General features: G+C 41.6%; 1 protein-coding gene across 1 annotated transcript; it reads left to right on the top strand.

Annotated features, from left to right (window-relative positions):
• Nucleotides 1-12,066: 12,066 nt before the first annotated feature.
• Nucleotides 12,067-12,830, top strand: LOC122033914 (auxin response factor 17-like). The gene is made up of 4 exons (XM_042593063.1): nucleotides 12,067-12,105; nucleotides 12,291-12,366; nucleotides 12,544-12,691; nucleotides 12,781-12,830. The coding sequence occupies exons 1-4, from the start codon at nucleotides 12,071-12,073 to the stop codon at nucleotides 12,828-12,830; spliced, it is 309 nt and encodes a 102-aa protein (XP_042448997.1). The 5' UTR covers nucleotides 12,067-12,070.
• Nucleotides 12,831-18,466: the final 5,636 nt, after the last annotated feature.

The raw sequence follows: 18,466 nt of genomic DNA, 5'->3' as shown, positions 1-18,466 counted from the left end.
CGAACAATAGCACTGAAGCCTCAATGGAAGTTGAACAGGAACCACAAAGTGTTGTGGATGATGTTGTTCTACAAGGAGTTGAGGAACAACAACCAGTTCAAGTAGACATACCTCTTCGCAGGTCTGATAGGGTACGTCGTCAGCCTGAGAGATACTCATTTCTCTTGTCTGACCATGATGACGTTGTGCTCATAGAGGATGAGCCTACCACCTATCAAGAAGCTGTGATGAGACCAGATTCTGAGAAATGGCTAGAGGCCATGAGATCCGAGATGGAATCCATGTACACCAACCAAGTATGGACTTTGGTTGATCCACCTGAAGGGGTAAAACCCATTGGGTGTAAGTGGGTCTTTAAGAGAAAGACTGACATGGATGGACTTATCTATAAGGGTCGCTTGGTAGCTAAAGGTTTCAAGCAGATTCATGGTATTGACTATGATGAAACCTTTTCTCCAGTAGCGATGTTTAAGTCCATTCGGATCATGCTTGCTATTGCAGCTTACCATGACTATGAGATATAGCAGATAGATGTCAAAACCACGTTTTTGAATGGAAACCTACTCGAGGATGTGTACATGACACAACCTGAGGGTTTTGTAGATCCACAGTATACTAGCAGAGTATGCAAGCTGCATAGGTCCATTTATGGACTAAAGCAAGCTTCTCGGAGCTGAAATCTTCGATTCGATGATGCAATCAAACAGTTTGGTTTCATCAAGAACGAAGTTGAGCCTTGTGTCTATAAGAAGGTTGTAAGGGATATAGTTGTCTTCCTCATATTGTATGTGGATGACATACTAATCATTGTGAAGGACATCCCTTTACTTCAGTCTGACAAGACCTGGCTAGGGAGTTGCTTCTCAATGAAGGACTTAGGTGAGGCATCCTGCATTCTATGGATACAGATCTATAGAGATAGATCTAAGAGATTTCTTGGCCTAAGTCAGAGTACATACATTGACAAGGTACTCCTTCGGTTTGCCATGCAGAACTCCAAGAAGGGATTTCTGCCGATGTCACATGGCGTGAGTCTTTCGAAGACTCAAGGTCCCTCTTCTAGAGAGGAGAGAGACCGCATGGATCAGATCCCTTATGCCTCAGCCATAGGATCTATCATGTACGCTATGCTATGTACTCAACCTGATGTCTCGTATGCTTTGAGCATGGCGAGCAGGTACCAGTCAGATCCAGGTGAAAGTCACTGGATAGCGGTCAAGAATATTCTTAAGTACATAAGAAGGACTAAAAAATATTTCTTGATATATGGAGGCAATGATGAGCTAGCTGTAAAGGGTTACAATGATGCCAGCTTCCAGACCGATCAGGATGATTATCGATCGCAGTCAGGGTTCGTATTTAGCATAAATGGTGGTGCTGTGAGCTGAAAGAGTTCGAAGCAGGACACAGTAGCTGATTCTACGACAGAGGCCGAGTACATTGCTGCATCAGAGGCAGGATCCGCAAGTTCATCACTGAACTTGGGGTGGTTCCCAGTATCGCTGACCCTATTGAGCTCTATTGTGACAACAATGGAGCTATAGCACAGGTGAAGGAACCTCGCTCACACCAGCGGACCAAACACATACTACGGCGCTTCCATCTCATTCGAGAGATTATCGAGAGAGGAGAAGTGAAGATTTGTAGAGTACCCACAGAGGCTAACATCGCAAATCCCTTGACCAAGGCTTTGGCACAGAGGAAGCATGATGGTCACACTAGGTCATTGGGGCTTAGAGCCTACACTGATTGGCACTAGTGCTAGTGGGAGATTGTTAGTTAGAGCCCTAGAGCAAATCATTTGATGATTGTATTATGGACTTATTGTATCATATTCTTATACAAATAAAAGCATTTGTTTTGGTTATTATACTTACTTGTATTGGTGCCAAATAAACTAAGTATAATAGCGTCCTTGAGTAGAAGGTTCTCACCTATATCAATCAGTTAGTTGAACCGATAGTGAGATGATATAGGGAACACTACTCTTAATCATTCCTAGTCGAGTATTAACATTCAGGGACAATGTTAATGCGACGAGACTAGCATTTAGGTCAACTCGATGACTTGATCTCACAAGTCATGGATATAGAGATATCAAGTTGGCACATGGGTATTCATTGGAGAATGTATACTGAATGACCCGCCATGAGAAAGTATCATGGATCGTTATATGAGTGGCATATACTTTCTCATGTGGCTATTAGTATGACTACTAGTGCTTGGACCTGAAGTCACCATGGTTCCCTACATAAGGGGTTACGTACTTTGGCTTCGTCAAACGTCACCCGTAACTGGGTGGACTATAAAGGCGATTACTGGGTATGTAACAAACTATGCGGAGGGATGTGAGTGATGTAGATGGGATATATCCCTCCTATATGACAGGAGTGACATCGATATTCTTGATAGAGTGAGACCACAAAGTGCATGGTCATGCTCAAATGAGTCAATATGAGATATTAAGCTCATTTGATTTAGTGAGTCTACTTGGAGTTCAAGATTTAGATTGGTCAGAGGATGACACGGTCTATGCCTCGCATTGATCAATCTAGATGTCTAGGATAGAAGGACACTTGTCATATATTGTGAGGAGTCACAATTATTAGTCACAAGGTGATGTTGGATCTCGACATTCTTGTAACTTGGGTAGTAATGATGTGTTGCTAGATACCGCTCATTACTTATGCTCCTAAATGGGTTCAGGGGCATTGCCAACGTTATAAGAACCTATAGGGTCACACACTAAGTACAATTAGATGGAGATTAGGTTCATATGATGAACCAAGAGGATTAGATTCATTTGATGAATCAAATTGGATTAAGAGTAATCCTAATTGGGCTAATTGAGTTGGACTCAAGTTGTTCATGTGTTTAATGAGTCTAATTTAGATTATGACTCATTGAATCAATTTAATTAAATGAATTAGATTCATTATATTAAATTAGCTTGAATTAAATGGTTGGTTTAGATTAACCATGAGAGAGATTAAGTCAAGTTTAACTTGACTTGAGAGGAAGAGGAAAAGTTAAGTTTGACTTGACTTTATGCCACATCATAAGTGAGTTGGTAAGATGTGGACCAATGATGATGCTCCACATCATCATGGTTACTTAAGTGAGATGCCACCTTATGGAGGTTACAATTCTTCACTTTAATGGCCTCCACATTAATTGTGATTAATGTGAAGGGGGGTTACACATCTTATGGTGGCCGACCACTTTTGTGTGTGGATGAAAAATTCATTTTTCATTCAATTGTATTCATTCACATCTTCTTCCTCCTAGTGCTCTCTCTTCTTGCTCTTCCTCTCCTCATCTTGTCGAACCCTCCTAAGGTGCTAGCACACTTTAGTTTGGTGATCTCCTTCTTGTGTTCGTGTGGATACTTCTAGAGGGTTGTCTACTTTGACAATCTCGAGATCCGGCAAACCGTTGGACTAGCGGGATAGCGAAGGGCATCTCATCGAGGGTAACACTCTTATCTAGTGTAGATCTAGGGTTTGTAAACTCGTACTCGTATTTTGTTTTCATTTTTCTTCGCACGGATCTATGTGGCGGGGGTTTCGGGGTTTCCGCGACGCGGAAAATCGGTTTTCGCGGCCCGAAAAACCCAACAAGGAGGACTCTACCCAAGGGGCTATTGGTCATTATGATGATGGAGTGAGCGAGAAAGTATGGGCGAAGCCTCCGAGCGGTCAGTACCAATGCATAAGCCAACTTCTCGAGACCGGTGTAGTGAGACTCGGCATATTTCAATATTTGACTCAGGAAATACAATGGTTGTTCCTCACCATTCTGCCTAACCAGTACCGAGCTGACCGTGTGCTCGATCGAGGACAGATAAATTCGGAGTGGTTCACCGACAATTGGCTTAGCTAGTACAAGCAATGAGTTAAGGTATTCCTTAAGGTCTTCGAACGCTCGGTCGCACTCCTGATCCCATTGAAACTTGGTGGCTCGGCATAATATCTTGAAGAATGGTAAACTTCGATCGGATGATTTAGAGATGAACCGAGACAATGCTGTTATCCGACCAGTGAGACGCTGGGTTTCCTTCAAATTTCTTGGCGGCGGCATGTCTTGTAGTGCTTTTACTTTGCTAGGATTTACCTCGATGCCCCACTCGGTGATGATGTAGCCCAAGAATCGCCCGCTTTTTGCGTCGAACAAACACTTGTTAGGATTTAGTTTGATTCCGTATGTCCTGAGTGTCTGGCATGTCTCCTTGATATCTGCACATAGGTCATCTGCTCGGAGGATTTTGATTAATATGTCATCGACGTATACCTCCATGTTATGGTTGATCTGCCATTGGAACACCTTATTCATCAACCTTTGATAAATAGCCTCGGCGTTCTTCAATCCGAACGGCATGACATTGTAATAGTATGTTCCGTCGGCCGTAATGAAGCTGACCTTTTCCTGATCTTCCCAGGCGAGCGGCACTTGGTGGTACCCTTGATATACGTCCAACATGCATATCAGCTCGCACCCAGCGGTGGAGTCGACCATCTGATCAATCTAAGGAAGTGGATAGAAGTCCTTGAGGCATGCTTTGTTGAGGTCCTGAAAGTCGATGCAGACTCGCCACTTGTTACCTGGTCTCAAGACCAACATGGCATTTGCGAGCCAGCTCAGGAATTGAACTTCCCGTATGTGGCCAGCCTCCAGCAGCTTGTCTATCTCTGCCCGGATGATCAGATTTTGTTCAGTGCTGAAGTCTCTCTTTTTCTTCTTTACAGGTCAAGCATCTGGTCGGGCATGCAACTCATGCTGCGCGACACTCGGGGAGATCCCGAGAAGCTCGTGCGTCGACCACGTGAACACATCGTGGTTTTGCTGGAGACACGTGATCAACTCTGCCTTCTGCTCTGCCTCCAGATTGGACGCTATGAAGGTTGTTGCCTCCACTCGTCCAGGATGGACTTGTAATTCCTCTCTCTCCTCATAAACTAGAGTAGGCGATTTTTCAGTGATGGCGCTTACCTCTAGCCTGGGAGCCTTCCGAGCGGATCTAGTCTCGGTCTTGACCATCTTAATACAGCAGCGCCGAGTGGCCAGCTGGTCACCTCTGACTTCTCCAACCTGGTTGTCTATCGGGAACTTGATCTTTTGGTAGTAGGTTGAAACTACCGCTCGGAACTCATTGAGAGTCGATCGCCCCAAGATAATGTTATAGGCTGAGGGGGCGTCTACGACAATGAAGTTTGTGGTTCTAGTTCTCCTGAGCGGCTCCTCTCCGAGCGATATGTCCAACTTAGTTTGGTCGATCTACTGCACTTCGTTGCCAGTGAATCCATATAGTGGGGTCGTCATTATCAGTAGCTCACCTCGATCGATCTAGAGCTGATCAAAAGCCTTCTTGAAGATTATGTTTACCGAGCTCCCTATGTCAACAAAAACTCGGTGGATAGTATAGTTAGCTATTACCGCTCGGATGATGAGTGCATCATTGTGAGGGACTTCCACTCCCTTGAGGTCCCGGGGCCCGAAACTGATCTCAGGTCCACTCACCTTTTCTCAGCTACAACCTACTGCATGTATCTCCAGTCGACGAGCGTATGACTTCATGTCTCAGTTAGAGTCACCGTTGGTCGGCCCACCGACGATGATGTTTATTTCCCCCTGAGCGGTATTGCTTCTATTTTCCTCCTCCCGAGCGGATGGCCTGTTCCGCTCGCGAGAGGCTAGGGGATAATCAACACTTTCCCTATGATGATGGTGGTGTCGTCGCCTGGGTGATCTTCTTGCATCCTCCTGTTGTCTGACAGATTGATGCTCATGTCGTCAGTTGGGAGAGGGAGATCGGTGATGATAGCCCCTTGGGGCCGGTCTAGTGATTGGCGTCACTCCGCGACAATCGCATGTGTTGTGCGACGTCGACTGGTGGAAGGAGCAAAACATGGGTGTCCATACCTTGTCTTTCGATGTCTTTAGCCAGTCAGAAGCCACATGTTGCATGGCATGTGCCCTCATTTCCTGGTGAGGTCGGCCTTCAGCTCTTGGCCCATTCGGTGGTTGGTGGTCGCTTGGCGGTCGTCGTTCGGTCGACACCGAGGGTTCGGTTGGTGCCTCCTTCCTTCTTGCCGCCTGGGCCTCCTCTACATTTATATACTCATTAGCCTATTTGAGCATGTGGTTGTAGTCGCGGGGCGGCTTCTTGATGAGCGACCAGCGACCGGAAGAAGTCTCCCTTGACGAGCCCCTGGGTGAAGGCATTCATCATGGTCTCAAATGAGACCGAGGGGATATCCATAGCTACCTGGTTAAATTGCTCGATGTACGCCCAGATACCTTCTCTCAGTCCTTGCTTCAAAGAAAATAAATTGACGCTCGTTTTTTGGTAGTTCCTACTGCTCGCAAAGTCGTGTAGGAATGTCGTTCAGAAATCCTTGAAGCTCCGTATTGATTCGTCCGGCAGCCTTATAAACCAACGTTGTGCCGAGCCAGAGAGTGTGGTGAGGAAGACCCGACACTTCACCCCATCTGTGTATTGATGAAGTGTAGATGCGTTATCGAACTTGCCCAAATGATCATCTGGATCAGTCGATCCGTTGTATTCTCTGATCGTCAGCAGAGCATCGTGCCTCGGCAATGGGTCCTGCAATATTGCTTCGAAGAACTGGCGATTGATCTACTCAGGGGGCATGTCGCCTCATGGTGCTTTGCCTTTCCGGGCATCCCGAACAAGCACTTCGTCCGAAGAAGATCCTCGCCCTTGATTCACCTGTGCGATTTCCGAGGGCATTTGAAACAGAACCCGATGGAATGGTATTGGCACGGGGGGTGCTTCTCCTTGCGTGCCGATCAACCCTCTATTTTGTCCCCAGATGGAGAGTTGCTCCGGTCGGTCCTCCTGCGCCGCTCGGCCTCCTGATGCTGACGTGGCCTGTTGTGCCAGCCGATCAGACAGTGCCTTCTACTGTTGTTGCTCGACTATTTTGGCCACTCAAGCTTGCACGAGCATATCAAGCTCCTCTTGAGTGAGTGTCATGGTGTGAAATCATCCAGCTTTTTCCATCTTCTCGGCTCGGATGCAGGTGTGTTCCCATAGACGGCACCAAATTTGATCCTGTCCGAGAGTCGAGGCAATGGACGTTGGAGGGTGTGTCGCTCCTGTTGACCGTTGGTGGAATCCGAGCTGGAGGATCCTGTAATCACAGCAATGTCAGTGCCGAGCCAGGGAGGGGTTCTTCGACGATGGCCCTCCGACGCTCAAGTCAGTCTCCGGCGGTGTGTAAGTAAGGAAGCGGAGAAGCAGAGTAACAGTGTAGCTACAGTAGGAAAATATGCATATCTCCATTGAAGCTTGAGGCCCTTTATATATGGCTCTAGGGGTACGCGTACAGACTTCTCGAGGTGTGCAAGCTTCTCAAAGATTTCCATGAAAAGACATGTCAAGAAAGCATCTCTGACATCATACCTCAATGACCCGAGCATATCTCTGACATGACAGTGGAAGCTTCCATCGTACGATCCTTTACCTGGTCATGCCGCCAACCATGTCGTCTGTCGGTGACATGAGTTCCCATAAGGATATCGGCTGATCCTCCTTTTGTCTGTTAGTGGGCCGATCGAGATGGTCACTCGGCCAGCCCTCAGCCGTCCGGGTGTCTGGCCCTTGGGCTGAGTGGGGTGGTCGTTCGGCCAACATTCCACTGTCTGAGCTCTGTTTAGATATGAAAGTTGTTCAATGCCCTCATGCTTAATTAGGGTGTAGAAAAATTAGTTGCATGACATATAACATGTATGACTACAAGGGGTCCTAGCTTATTCATGAACCAATTTAAATATATGTTTCTTAGTAACTTTTGCCATGAAACTTACTTAGGTTTTTCATGCTTTAGGCCACTTAAGAACCTAGCTAAAGAATGGTAGGTTTCGGCCATGAGAAAAAAAATAAAAGAAAAAGAGAAAAAGAAACCTAGAAAGCCTAAGACACAATTCATATGTATACTCATTATGCTTGTCTTTACATATGCTATGAAACTTGTATGACTTCATATGTTTTTATGTTATTTGAAGCAAGTTTAAACACTGATGAGTTTCGGCCAAGTAGGGTTTAAATGACCTAGAGGCCTTAGAATTTAAACCAAAGGTGTTAAAATGCTTTTTATGAAAATATGATAACCTATTGCTTGTGTCACATGCTTGTATAATTTTTCCATGACCTAGATGGATCATTGTAAGTCTCGGCCATGAAGGTTTAGATGCCCTAGGGACCCTAGGACTTAAATTAAATATGCTCATGTCACTCTACATGAAATATGATAAGTAGAAAGCCAAGGTTCAATTGCTATATGTTGTTTTATGACCTAAAATGATGCTAGGGTATGTTTCGGCCATAACTATTGTATGATGCCTTGTATGAATTTATACATAAGGTTAGTCCAAGTTCACATGCTTGTATGCTTGTTTGTAGCCCTAATGAGAACTTGTTAAATTTCGGCCATGACATATGTTAAGGGCTTAAAGAACTTAGGAACTAATTCAAATGTGTCAAATGTGTTTACCTTGTTCCTTGGTAAAAAAAATGTTATAAATATGATTTAAAGTTGTCCATGCTTTTATATCATATGGAACCTTGTTTCACACCTTAAGGTTTCGGCCACATGAAATTAGGGACTTGAAGAACTTAGAAACTAAGTTAATCATGTTTATAATGCTTCCTATGAAAATATTATGATGATAATTTAGGTGTCATATGCTTAGATGTTGTGTTTAACCTAAATTAAGCTCTAAAGGGGTTTCGGCCACAAGGGTTTAGGAAGCTTAGAACCAAGATGAATATGATACCATGTTTCCTATGATAGGATAACCACAAGATACACCCTTATGCTTAATATGTATGCTTGTGATTTATGACTTATGATATGATATGCATGCTTTTATGATATGATATGCTTTGTGCTAAAAATATGCATGCTTATGTTATGATATGTGATTAAATTATGCATGCTTTAATGCTATGTTTAGTGCTTAAAATATGCATGCTTTCATGATATGATATGTGGTTAAATTATGCATGCTTGATGATATGCTTTATGCTTAAGATATGCATGTTTTTATGATCTATGCCTAAGTGATGCATATTGTTATGACATGATGTATGCCTAAGTGATGCATGCCTTTATGATGTGATGTATGACTAAGTGATGCATACCTTTATGACATGATGTATGCCTAAGTGATGCATACCTTATGATATGATGTATGCCTAAGTGATGCATACTTTTATGACATGATGTATGCCTAAGTGATGCATACCTTTATGATATGATGTGTGCCTAAGTGATGCATGCTTTTATGATACATGATATGTATGACATGTACTTTACTTTATGTGTGAGTGGCTTGTACCAAGGGTGGGCTCCATAAGCGCCCCGGGGACTAAGGACCTCGTTAGGGATGGGCTCCTAAGTGCCCCTAGGACTAAGGGCCTAGTATGTTTGCCTCGTAGGGTTCAAGACTTGCTATCTTGGACCTACAAGGTTGCGCGCAATATGTAAGTGGTACATAGCCGGGATCCCCCTTATGTTGAGATTACTTTCAAGCATATATATGTAAAAGAAAATGGTTTTTAAAGATCATGAGACATACACATGTTTTTCGGATACATGTTTTCCAAAATCATATTGCATACACCTTATGATTAAGCTATGTTTCATGCTATGCTCTTGATTATGATATGCCATGATAAGGTATGATAATGTTATGTTCATGCTATACCTTATAGACATGTTTCGGCCATGGATATGTTGATGCTTGATATATAGATTTCGTCCATGGATATGATGATGCCTTGATGTACATGTTCGGCCATAGTTATGATGCTTTGATATACATGTTTCGACCATGCTTTGATATACCATGATATTTGGTTGTTATGCCATGTCTAGCTATGTTTTATGCAATGCACTAGGTATATGTTTCAGCCATGATGATGTGTGATATGCCATGACTAGTGGTGATTATATTATGATGCATGATATGCTTGAATAGAATGCTAGGTTATGCCATGATTAGTTGAGATTATGACTTGTTGATACATTCTTTGATTATATGTTGATTTTTGGCTTTAGTGAGTAGGAAAGGAACTTACTGAGCCATGAGTGCTCATAGCTTACTTTCCTTGTACCACAGATAAAGGAAAAAGCTGGATGAGCTAAAGGAGCAGCAGGAGGGGCAACGAAGATGTGTGTGGCGGTGGCTAGGAAACTAAATAAGAACCTGCTTTAAAACCTTTAAGAACTATGCTTTGGTTTTGTGAAATGTAATACACTATTGGTGACTTGATGTTAAGTTTTTATTGATTTTGTTATCATGTTATGAAACCATGTTAGTGTAGTTGGGTTTGAAATAAGTTAAGAAAAATAATTTTTAAGTCTTCCGCTGTAATACGTATGTAGAGTATCGTAGCCCCGTCCCTTAGGGTTAGCAGGGAGGGCGGGCGTTACACCTCAGATCGAGCTGCCTTTCCGATCTTGTTGTTCCGTCTGGTAATTTCTCTTTTCTACTTCCAGATCTGTACGATTTCTCTACTGCATTTAGTTTAATTTCTCCTCGGATCCATCTTGTATTAGCTTTGCAGGTTGTGACCTATTATTTTCACATGCAGAAGGAAGAACTTGCTTTTCCATTTAGGGTTTACTACTTATTTCGTCTTGGTGTTTATTAAATTATTACTTGGTTATAATGTTGAAAAAGCTTAAAATTAGAGTTTTTTTTTAACTTTCTAGATTTGATTGTTTAGGCATTGATTTTCATTTGTTTCTGAAGTAGCTTTTGTTGCGTTTATTATCTAGAAGATTTCTCTGTTGAAGGGAGAAAAAGGGATTCTAAGGGTTGAATGACACGTTGCTTTGTTTTTGACTTTGACTTCTTCAGTCATCTTGTGAATTGTGAAGGAAGTTGGTGTTGGATCTTAGGCCTGAGTTATAAGAAGAAAGAGCATAGAAGAAACAGTTCCAAATGGGGCCTTTTTCATTCTCTAAGAAATTATCCTCATTGTCTACATTGGCTTTACAGGCTGTGTTTCTGTTTTGCGTCTCTAGTAATGCATTTTATCTCCCTGGTAGTTATATGCACACCTACATACCTGGTGAGAGCATATATGCCAAAGTTAATTCCCTCACCTCCATTGAGATTGAGCTCCCATATAGCTAACATTTTTAAAATAAATCAGTCTAAAATGTTAAGAGTTTAACTAAATTTTCTCATAAAGATAAAGCAACATAGTAGCAGGTTTCAACATATAAATCATATGCAATGGTGTTGGCTGACTTGGAAAGGAAGAGCAAGAAGAGCAGGAGAACAAAAGGGAAGAAGAAGAGAAGAGGGAGGTTTTATATTACCTAAGGCCTTGGATTCCTTCAGTTTGTCAGCCGTTGTAGACTGCCTAAGCTTATCTCCAGGGCTCCCTAACAAGTTCATCAATTACTGCTGGAGCCTACCTTCTATTTGGTGCTGGCGTTTCTGTTCTGTTGTCTCTATGCTGCTAGCATAGATGAATCATAATTTTGATTTAGAGCATAAATTACAAGTTTGCACTGGACCATATTTGGAAATTTAAAAAATGAGGTGACTGCATTAAGAAGCTTAAACATTATTTGCTAGTCTGTTATGGTAAATAAAGAGCCTTAATTGCTGTGTTCTATGAATAGATACTGATTATTAGATTCACTGGTGCCAAGATGTTCTAAAAATAATTGACCATCAGTTGTTGTTATTCATTTATTTGATTCTGCCAGGTCAACTTCCATGCAAGGAAAATTGCTTCAGCACAATTTAGAACTAGAAATAGTTCATGCTCTGAAAGATCTAAAAAGAAAGCTTTTAGAGAAAGAGTTGATTTGACCATCTCTTTCTATTTGGTTTAATCAATGGAGTTGAAGACTCAATTTGGGTAATTGCTTCAGCACAATTTTGCCTTTATTGTTGTAGGAGCTATAACTCTGAGCATAATCTTTGCTATCAGGGCAAGCCCTTCAGAGTTTGTCATCCCTCTAGATAAGTATGTCAAAGCAGTATATCACACCCGTGTTTCCATCGGCATGCGCGTTTTAGAATGCTATTTGAAACTGAGGAGTCTAGTGTGCGCAGGTTGGTACTGTAGCCTTTCTCATTCCTGAGTTGCATTTTTCTTTTTGCTGTTGGAACATCCATTAGCTATCTGATGTGCAATTGAGTATTGCTTTCGCCTATTTATATTAAAAGCATCTATATTAGTTTGTCACAGGCTTTTTAATGCACAGTAGCTTCTAATTGTCTTGTCCTTTTATTATTAGATATATGGGCACTGTCACAGGGATAAGTGATCTAGATCCTGTCCGATGGCCAAATTCATATTGGCGCTCTGTGAAGGTATATATACTGAAGTTTTCTGACTTTCCTCTTAAGCAAACCTGCCATGTGATAACCGTTTTCTGACTTTTATAGTAACATGTAAAAGTGTTGCAATCCATTAATGTTTCTTGAATGCCACCACTAAGTTCTTAATTTGCCACTTCCTCTTGAAACTGAATCTGGCTTTTCTTGTAGGTTGGCTGGGATGAGTCAACTTCTGGAGAGAGGCAGCCAAGAGTCTCTCTTTGGGAGATTGAGCCTTTAACAACATTTCCAATGTATCCATCTTCCTTTCCACTTAGGCTCAAGCGCCCTTGGCCTTCTGACTTGCCTTCACTACATGGTACTTATCATGTTTGCTTGCTGAATCTTAACTAAACAGGTATGAACTCCTTGTCACTGCCATCTCACTTCTGTCACCTATATGTTTAGGTGGGAGAGATGATCTTATGTGGCTTCGAGATGGAGACAGAGCAATCTAGTCTTTGAATTTCCAGGGATTCTGTAATCAGACGTTTACCGAGTGCTATTTCAAAAGTGGAAATGTGAGTGGCTGAAGGGGAAGAGAACACTAAGGAAGATTTAGTTAAATCTCTGCACAGAGCAAGAAGGATAACGTTGGCACCAGTAAGAAGAATATTTGTGTACTATCTATTACCTTTTGATGTTGTAAGAAAAATAGTTGTGTAATTTGTGGATATTGACTTGATGTGCACAATATCTATTATCTTTTTATGTTGTAAGAAGAATATTTATGTGTTGGTTATATGGATATTGACTTGGTGTGTTTAGATACATCGGTGCATTTTTATTTGTGATTTTCTTAGTGAATTAATAATATTAACTTAAATTTATGATTTACTTGGTGATAATATTGGTTTTTCACTATTTCAGAAATCAAATTTGTGTCGTTAAACAATACTGATATTACATCGATTTTCCACCGCTGCAAAACCGGTGTCATTAACTAATATTACATCGGTTGTATGCCGCTGCCAAAACTGGTGTTATTAACATATAATATTACATCGGTTTTACACCCGATGTCGTTAAGTGATACTACATCGGTTATAACCCGATGTCTAAAATGGCAGACCTTTTACATCGCCTTCATAGACATCGGTCGAAAATGTAATAGACATCGGTGGAAAATCGATGTCTATGAGGGTTTTTGTTGTAGTGATTCGAGATCTCTAAGACACTGTTTCAGTGCAAGATGTAAGATGGGACTCCCGTAGGCCCATATGTACTCAAAATGATTGGGTATATAGAAAACCTACAGAGATTGGGATTCCCGCTTGGCCAAGAGCTGGCCACTGACCTGATCTTGTAATCCTTGCCGGATAGCTATAGTCAATTCATTCTAAATTATAATATGAACAAAATTGACAAGTCACTACCCGAGCTGCTTAGCATGTTAAGAACTGCTGAGCTCAACCTTAAGAAGGTTAAGCCCAACTCTATTCTGATGGTTCAGAAACATAAGGGCAAGGGCAAGCCCAAAGGTAAGGGAAAGTCCCAAGCCAAGGGAAAAGGCAAGGCACTGAAACCCAAAGGAGGGGTCGCCAAGGATGCTACCTGCTTCCACTGCGGTCAGACCGGGCACTGGAAGAGGAACTGCAAAATCTACCTGGAAGATCTTAAGAAGAAGAGAAGTGAGACTTCCACTTAAGGTATATATGTTATAGAAGTCAATCTATCTATTTCTTCATCATGGGTATTAGATACCGAATGTGCTTCTCACATTTGTACTAATGTGCAGGCGCTGAGAAATATCAGGGCATTGACGAAGGGCGAGGTGGACCTACGCGTAGGCAATGGAGCACGGGTTGCTGCTGTTGCTGTAGGAACTTATTCTCTATCTCTTCCCTCTGGGCTTGTACTAGAATTGGATGATTGTTGTTATGTGCCTGCTTTGACTAAGAACATTATATCAGTTTCTTGTTTAGACAAGAAAGACTTTTTATTTATAATAAAGAACAAATATTGTTCAGCTTATTTAAATGATATGTTCTATTGTAGTGCACTTCTGATGAACGGACTCTATATTCTAGACCTTGAGAGCCCTATCTATAACATAAGTACCAAGAGGTTCAAGTCAAATGACATGAACCAAACCTATCTCTGGCACTGTCGCTTAGGTCATATAAATGACAAGCGCTTATCCCAGCTCCATAAAGATGGTTTGCTGGACTCATTTGATTTTGAATCATATGAGACATGCGAGTCATGCCTTCTAGGCAAGATGACCAAGACTCCCTTTAGTGGACATAGTGAGAGAGCGACTGACTTGTTAGGTCTTATACATAGTGATGTATGTGGCCCTTTCAATGCCACTGCTAGAGGTGGTTATAGGTACTTCATTACATTTACTGATGACTTCAGTAGATATGGTTATATGCACTTGATGACACATAAGTCAGAATCCTTTGAAAAGTTCAAAGAATTCAAGAATGAAGTACAAAATCATCTTGGCAAGAGTATTAAGATACTTCGATCAGATTGAGGTGGTGAATACCTTAGTCATGAGTTTCGTGACTATCTAGCTGAGTGTGGGATTCTATCTCAACTCACTCCTCCTGAAACACCACAGTGGAATGGTGTATCCGAAAAGAGGAATCCTACCTTATTAGATATGGTACGGTCTATGATGAGTCACACAGATCTTTCCATGTATCTTTGGGGCTATGCTCTAGACACAGCAACCTTCATTCTCAACCGAGTTCCATCTAAGCTAAGGCTGTAATAAAGACACCATATAGGATATGGACTGGGAGAGATGCTCAGGTGTCTTTTATGAGGATTTGGGGTTATGAGGCTTACGTTCGACGTCAAGTCTCAGACAAACTGGGACTCAAATCCGATAAGTGCTATTTTATTAGATATCCCAAGGAAACGAAGGGATATTACTTCTACATTCCCAGTCAACACAAGATAGTTGTGGCTAAGACTGAGGTATTTCTAGAAAGGGATTTTGTTTCTAGAAAGACTAGTGGGAGTACGTTCGATCTTGAAGAAGTTCAAGATGTGGACCATAGCACAGAAGCCTCGATGGAAGTTGAACTGGAACCACAAAGTGTTGTGGATGATGTTGTTCCACAAGGAGTTGAGGAACCACAACCAGTTCAAGTAGACCTACCTCTTCGCAAATCTGATAGGGTACGTCGTCAGCCAGAGAGATACTCATTTCTCTTGTCTGACCATGATGATGTTGTGCTCATTGAGGATGAGCCCACCTCCTATCAGGAAGCTATGATGAGACCAGATTCCGAGAAATGGCTAGAGGCCATGAGATCTGAGATGGAATCCATGTACACTAACCAAGTATGGACTTTGGAATCCATGTACACTAACCAAGTATCCGAGATGCTCCACATCATCATGGTTGCTTAAGTGGGATGCCACCTCATGGGAGTTACCAAGAGTTGTGACTCTTAGTATCCCATGGAGTTAAAACTCCTCCATGAAGTGGTCGGCCACATTCATTTTTTGTGTGGGAGTTTTCATTTTGTGGTGTAACTCTCATCTTCTTCCTCAAGCTCTCTCTTCTCTCCCTCTCCTCCACCTTGGCCGAACCTTTCAAAGGTGATAGCACACCTTTTTGTTTGGTTTCTCCATCTCTTGCTTGTGTGGATACACATAGAGGAGTATCTACTTTGATACTCTCGAGATCCGGCGAACCTTGGACGAGCGGGATTAAGCGAAGGGCTTCGCATCAAGGGTAAATTCTTATCTTGTAGATCTAAAGTAGATCTAGGCTTAGAAAACTCGTACATGAAAGTTTTTATGAAATTTTAATCTTCGCACGGATCCGGTGGCATGGGAATTTCGGGGTTTCCGCAATGTAAAAAGCGATTTTTGCGGCCCGAAAAACCCAACAATATTTGACCAATGTGATTCTTTATTTCAAAATAAAATATTTACAAAAGGCTAGGCTTTTAGTATACACTCTAACAATCTCCCACTTATACTAAAAGACTATGCTGTCATAAAAGTTGTCATACATCTGATTCTCATTCCTTCAACATGTCGATCAAAAGATTTCGCCGGAAGGGCCTTAGTGAAAGGATCTGACAAGTTATCTGCTGATGTAATCTTGGCGACAACAACTTCTCCTTGCTTTATGATGTCTTGTATCAGGTGGTACTTGCGCTTTATATGTTTACTCGCCTTATGGGCTCGTGGTTCCTTTGAATTTGCTACTGCACCGCTATTATCACAATAAATTGTGATGATTTTGGGCAAACCAGGAATCACATCTAAGTCCATTAGGAAGTTCCTGAGCCACACATCTTCTTTGGCTGCCTCAGAGGCTGCCACATACTCAGCTTCCATGATTGAGTCAGAAACATATTTCTGCTTAACACTCCTCCATGCAATGGTTCCACCTCCTAAAGTAAACACATAGCCTGATGTAGACTTACTACTGTCTCTATCTGATTGGAAGTCAGAATCCGTGTATCCCATAGGGAGTAAATCATCTGCTTGGTAAACTAGCATATAATCTCTAGTCCTTCTCAGTTACTTTAATATATGCTTTACAGCAGTTCAATGTCCTTGTCTAAGGTTACTTTGATATCTGCTAACTATGTCCATGATAAAACAGATATTTGGTCTCGTGCATAGCATATATTAGGCTTCCTATAGCTGAAGCATAAGAAACCGCCTTCATTTCTTCTATCTCTTTTGATGTCTTCAGAGACATCTCTTTAGATAAATATACTCCATGCCCAAAAGGTAGAAAAACCTTTCATGGAGTCTTGTACGCTAAACGAGCTAGGATAGTATCGATATACGAAGCTCGGGATAAGCACAACATTCTTTTCTTGTGATCCCTTATTACTTTGATCCCAAGAATATGTGCGCATTCACCCAAGTCCTTTATATCGAATTGCTTAGACAACCATACCCTTACTTCCGACAACACTTTGATATTGTTTCCAACTATCAAAAATGTCATCTACGTATAGTACAAGAAATACCACCACGTTTTCATCACACTTCTTGTATACAAAAGACTCATCCGGACACTGAATAAATCCATACGACTGGATTACTTCATTAAACCAGATGTTCCAAGACTTTGAAGCTTGCATCAGTCCATAGACCGATTTAGTTTGCACACTAGATGCTCTTTACCTTTTTCAGTGATCCCCTCTGGTTGCTTCATATGGATATTTTCTTCAAGACTTCCATTAAGGAAAGTTGTCTTGACATCCATTTGCCAAACCTCATAATCCATATGAGCAACAATAGATAAGAGTATCCAGATAGACTTAAGCATAGCTACTGGCGAAAAGGTTTCCTCATAATTGATTTCCTCTTTTTGAGTATAACCCTTCGTAACAAACCTTGCTTTGAAGGTTTCTACCTTCCCGTCTGTCTCTCTTTTCCTTTTGTAGATCCATTTACATTCAATAGCTTTTATACTATTTGATAGTTCTACTAGCTCCCAGACTTTGTTAGAATACATAGATTCTATTTTTGAATTCATTGCTCTTTATCAAGATTCTGTATCTATATCTTGAGTGTTTCGTCATATGTTCGGGGATCAGGTTCATGTTTACCTGGGACTAAGTCCGACGACTCTTCCAAAAACATGAATCTCTCAGGTTGCCTTACAACCCTCCCACTACAACGAGGCACTGTCTGTGGTTGTGTATCATTTGTGATACGTGTTGCAGTTTCTTATGATATTTCATCTTGCACTGTTGGTACTAAAGTAGGCGTGTCCTCTCGCATTTCTTCTAGAACAATTTCACTCTTGGGTTTATGGTTTATTACATAATCTTCCTCTAAAAATCGAGCATTAATGCTAACAATGATCTTCTGATTTTTAGGATTATAAAACAAACCACCTTTCGTTCCTTTGGGATATCCTACAAACAGACAAACTTCTGTTTGTGATTCCAACTTGTCAGTGTCTCCCTTCAGCACATGTGCTGGACTACCCCAAATCCGAATGTGTCTTAGACTAGGCCTACGCCCATTTCACAATTCTGTGGGAGTAGAAGGTACTGATTTAGAAGGTACCAAGTTTAGAATGTGCACTGTTGTTTCCAAGGCATATCCCGAAAACAAATTTGGTAATTTTGAATAACTTATCATCGATCTAATC

Source organism: Zingiber officinale, chromosome 11B, assembly GCF_018446385.1.
Source record: "Zingiber officinale cultivar Zhangliang chromosome 11B, Zo_v1.1, whole genome shotgun sequence".
Taxonomy (NCBI): domain Eukaryota; kingdom Viridiplantae; phylum Streptophyta; class Magnoliopsida; order Zingiberales; family Zingiberaceae; genus Zingiber; species Zingiber officinale.
Note: the sequence above shows the minus strand (reverse complement) of the source record. Positions and strands in the feature narration are given on the sequence as shown.

What these genes read in the sequence shown, in the direction of transcription:
- LOC122033914 (XM_042593063.1), top strand. Translation starts at nt 12,071, where the DNA reads ATGCTATTTGAAACTGAGGAGTCTAGTGTGCGCAG. An exon ending in CATATTGGCGCTCTGTGAAG is followed by an intron (nt 12,367 to 12,543) that starts GTATATATACTG and finishes CTTTTCTTGTAG; the next exon opens with GTTGGCTGGGATGAGTCAAC. An exon ending in TGACTTGCCTTCACTACATG is followed by an intron (nt 12,692 to 12,780) that starts GTACTTATCATG and finishes CTATATGTTTAG; the next exon opens with GTGGGAGAGATGATCTTATG.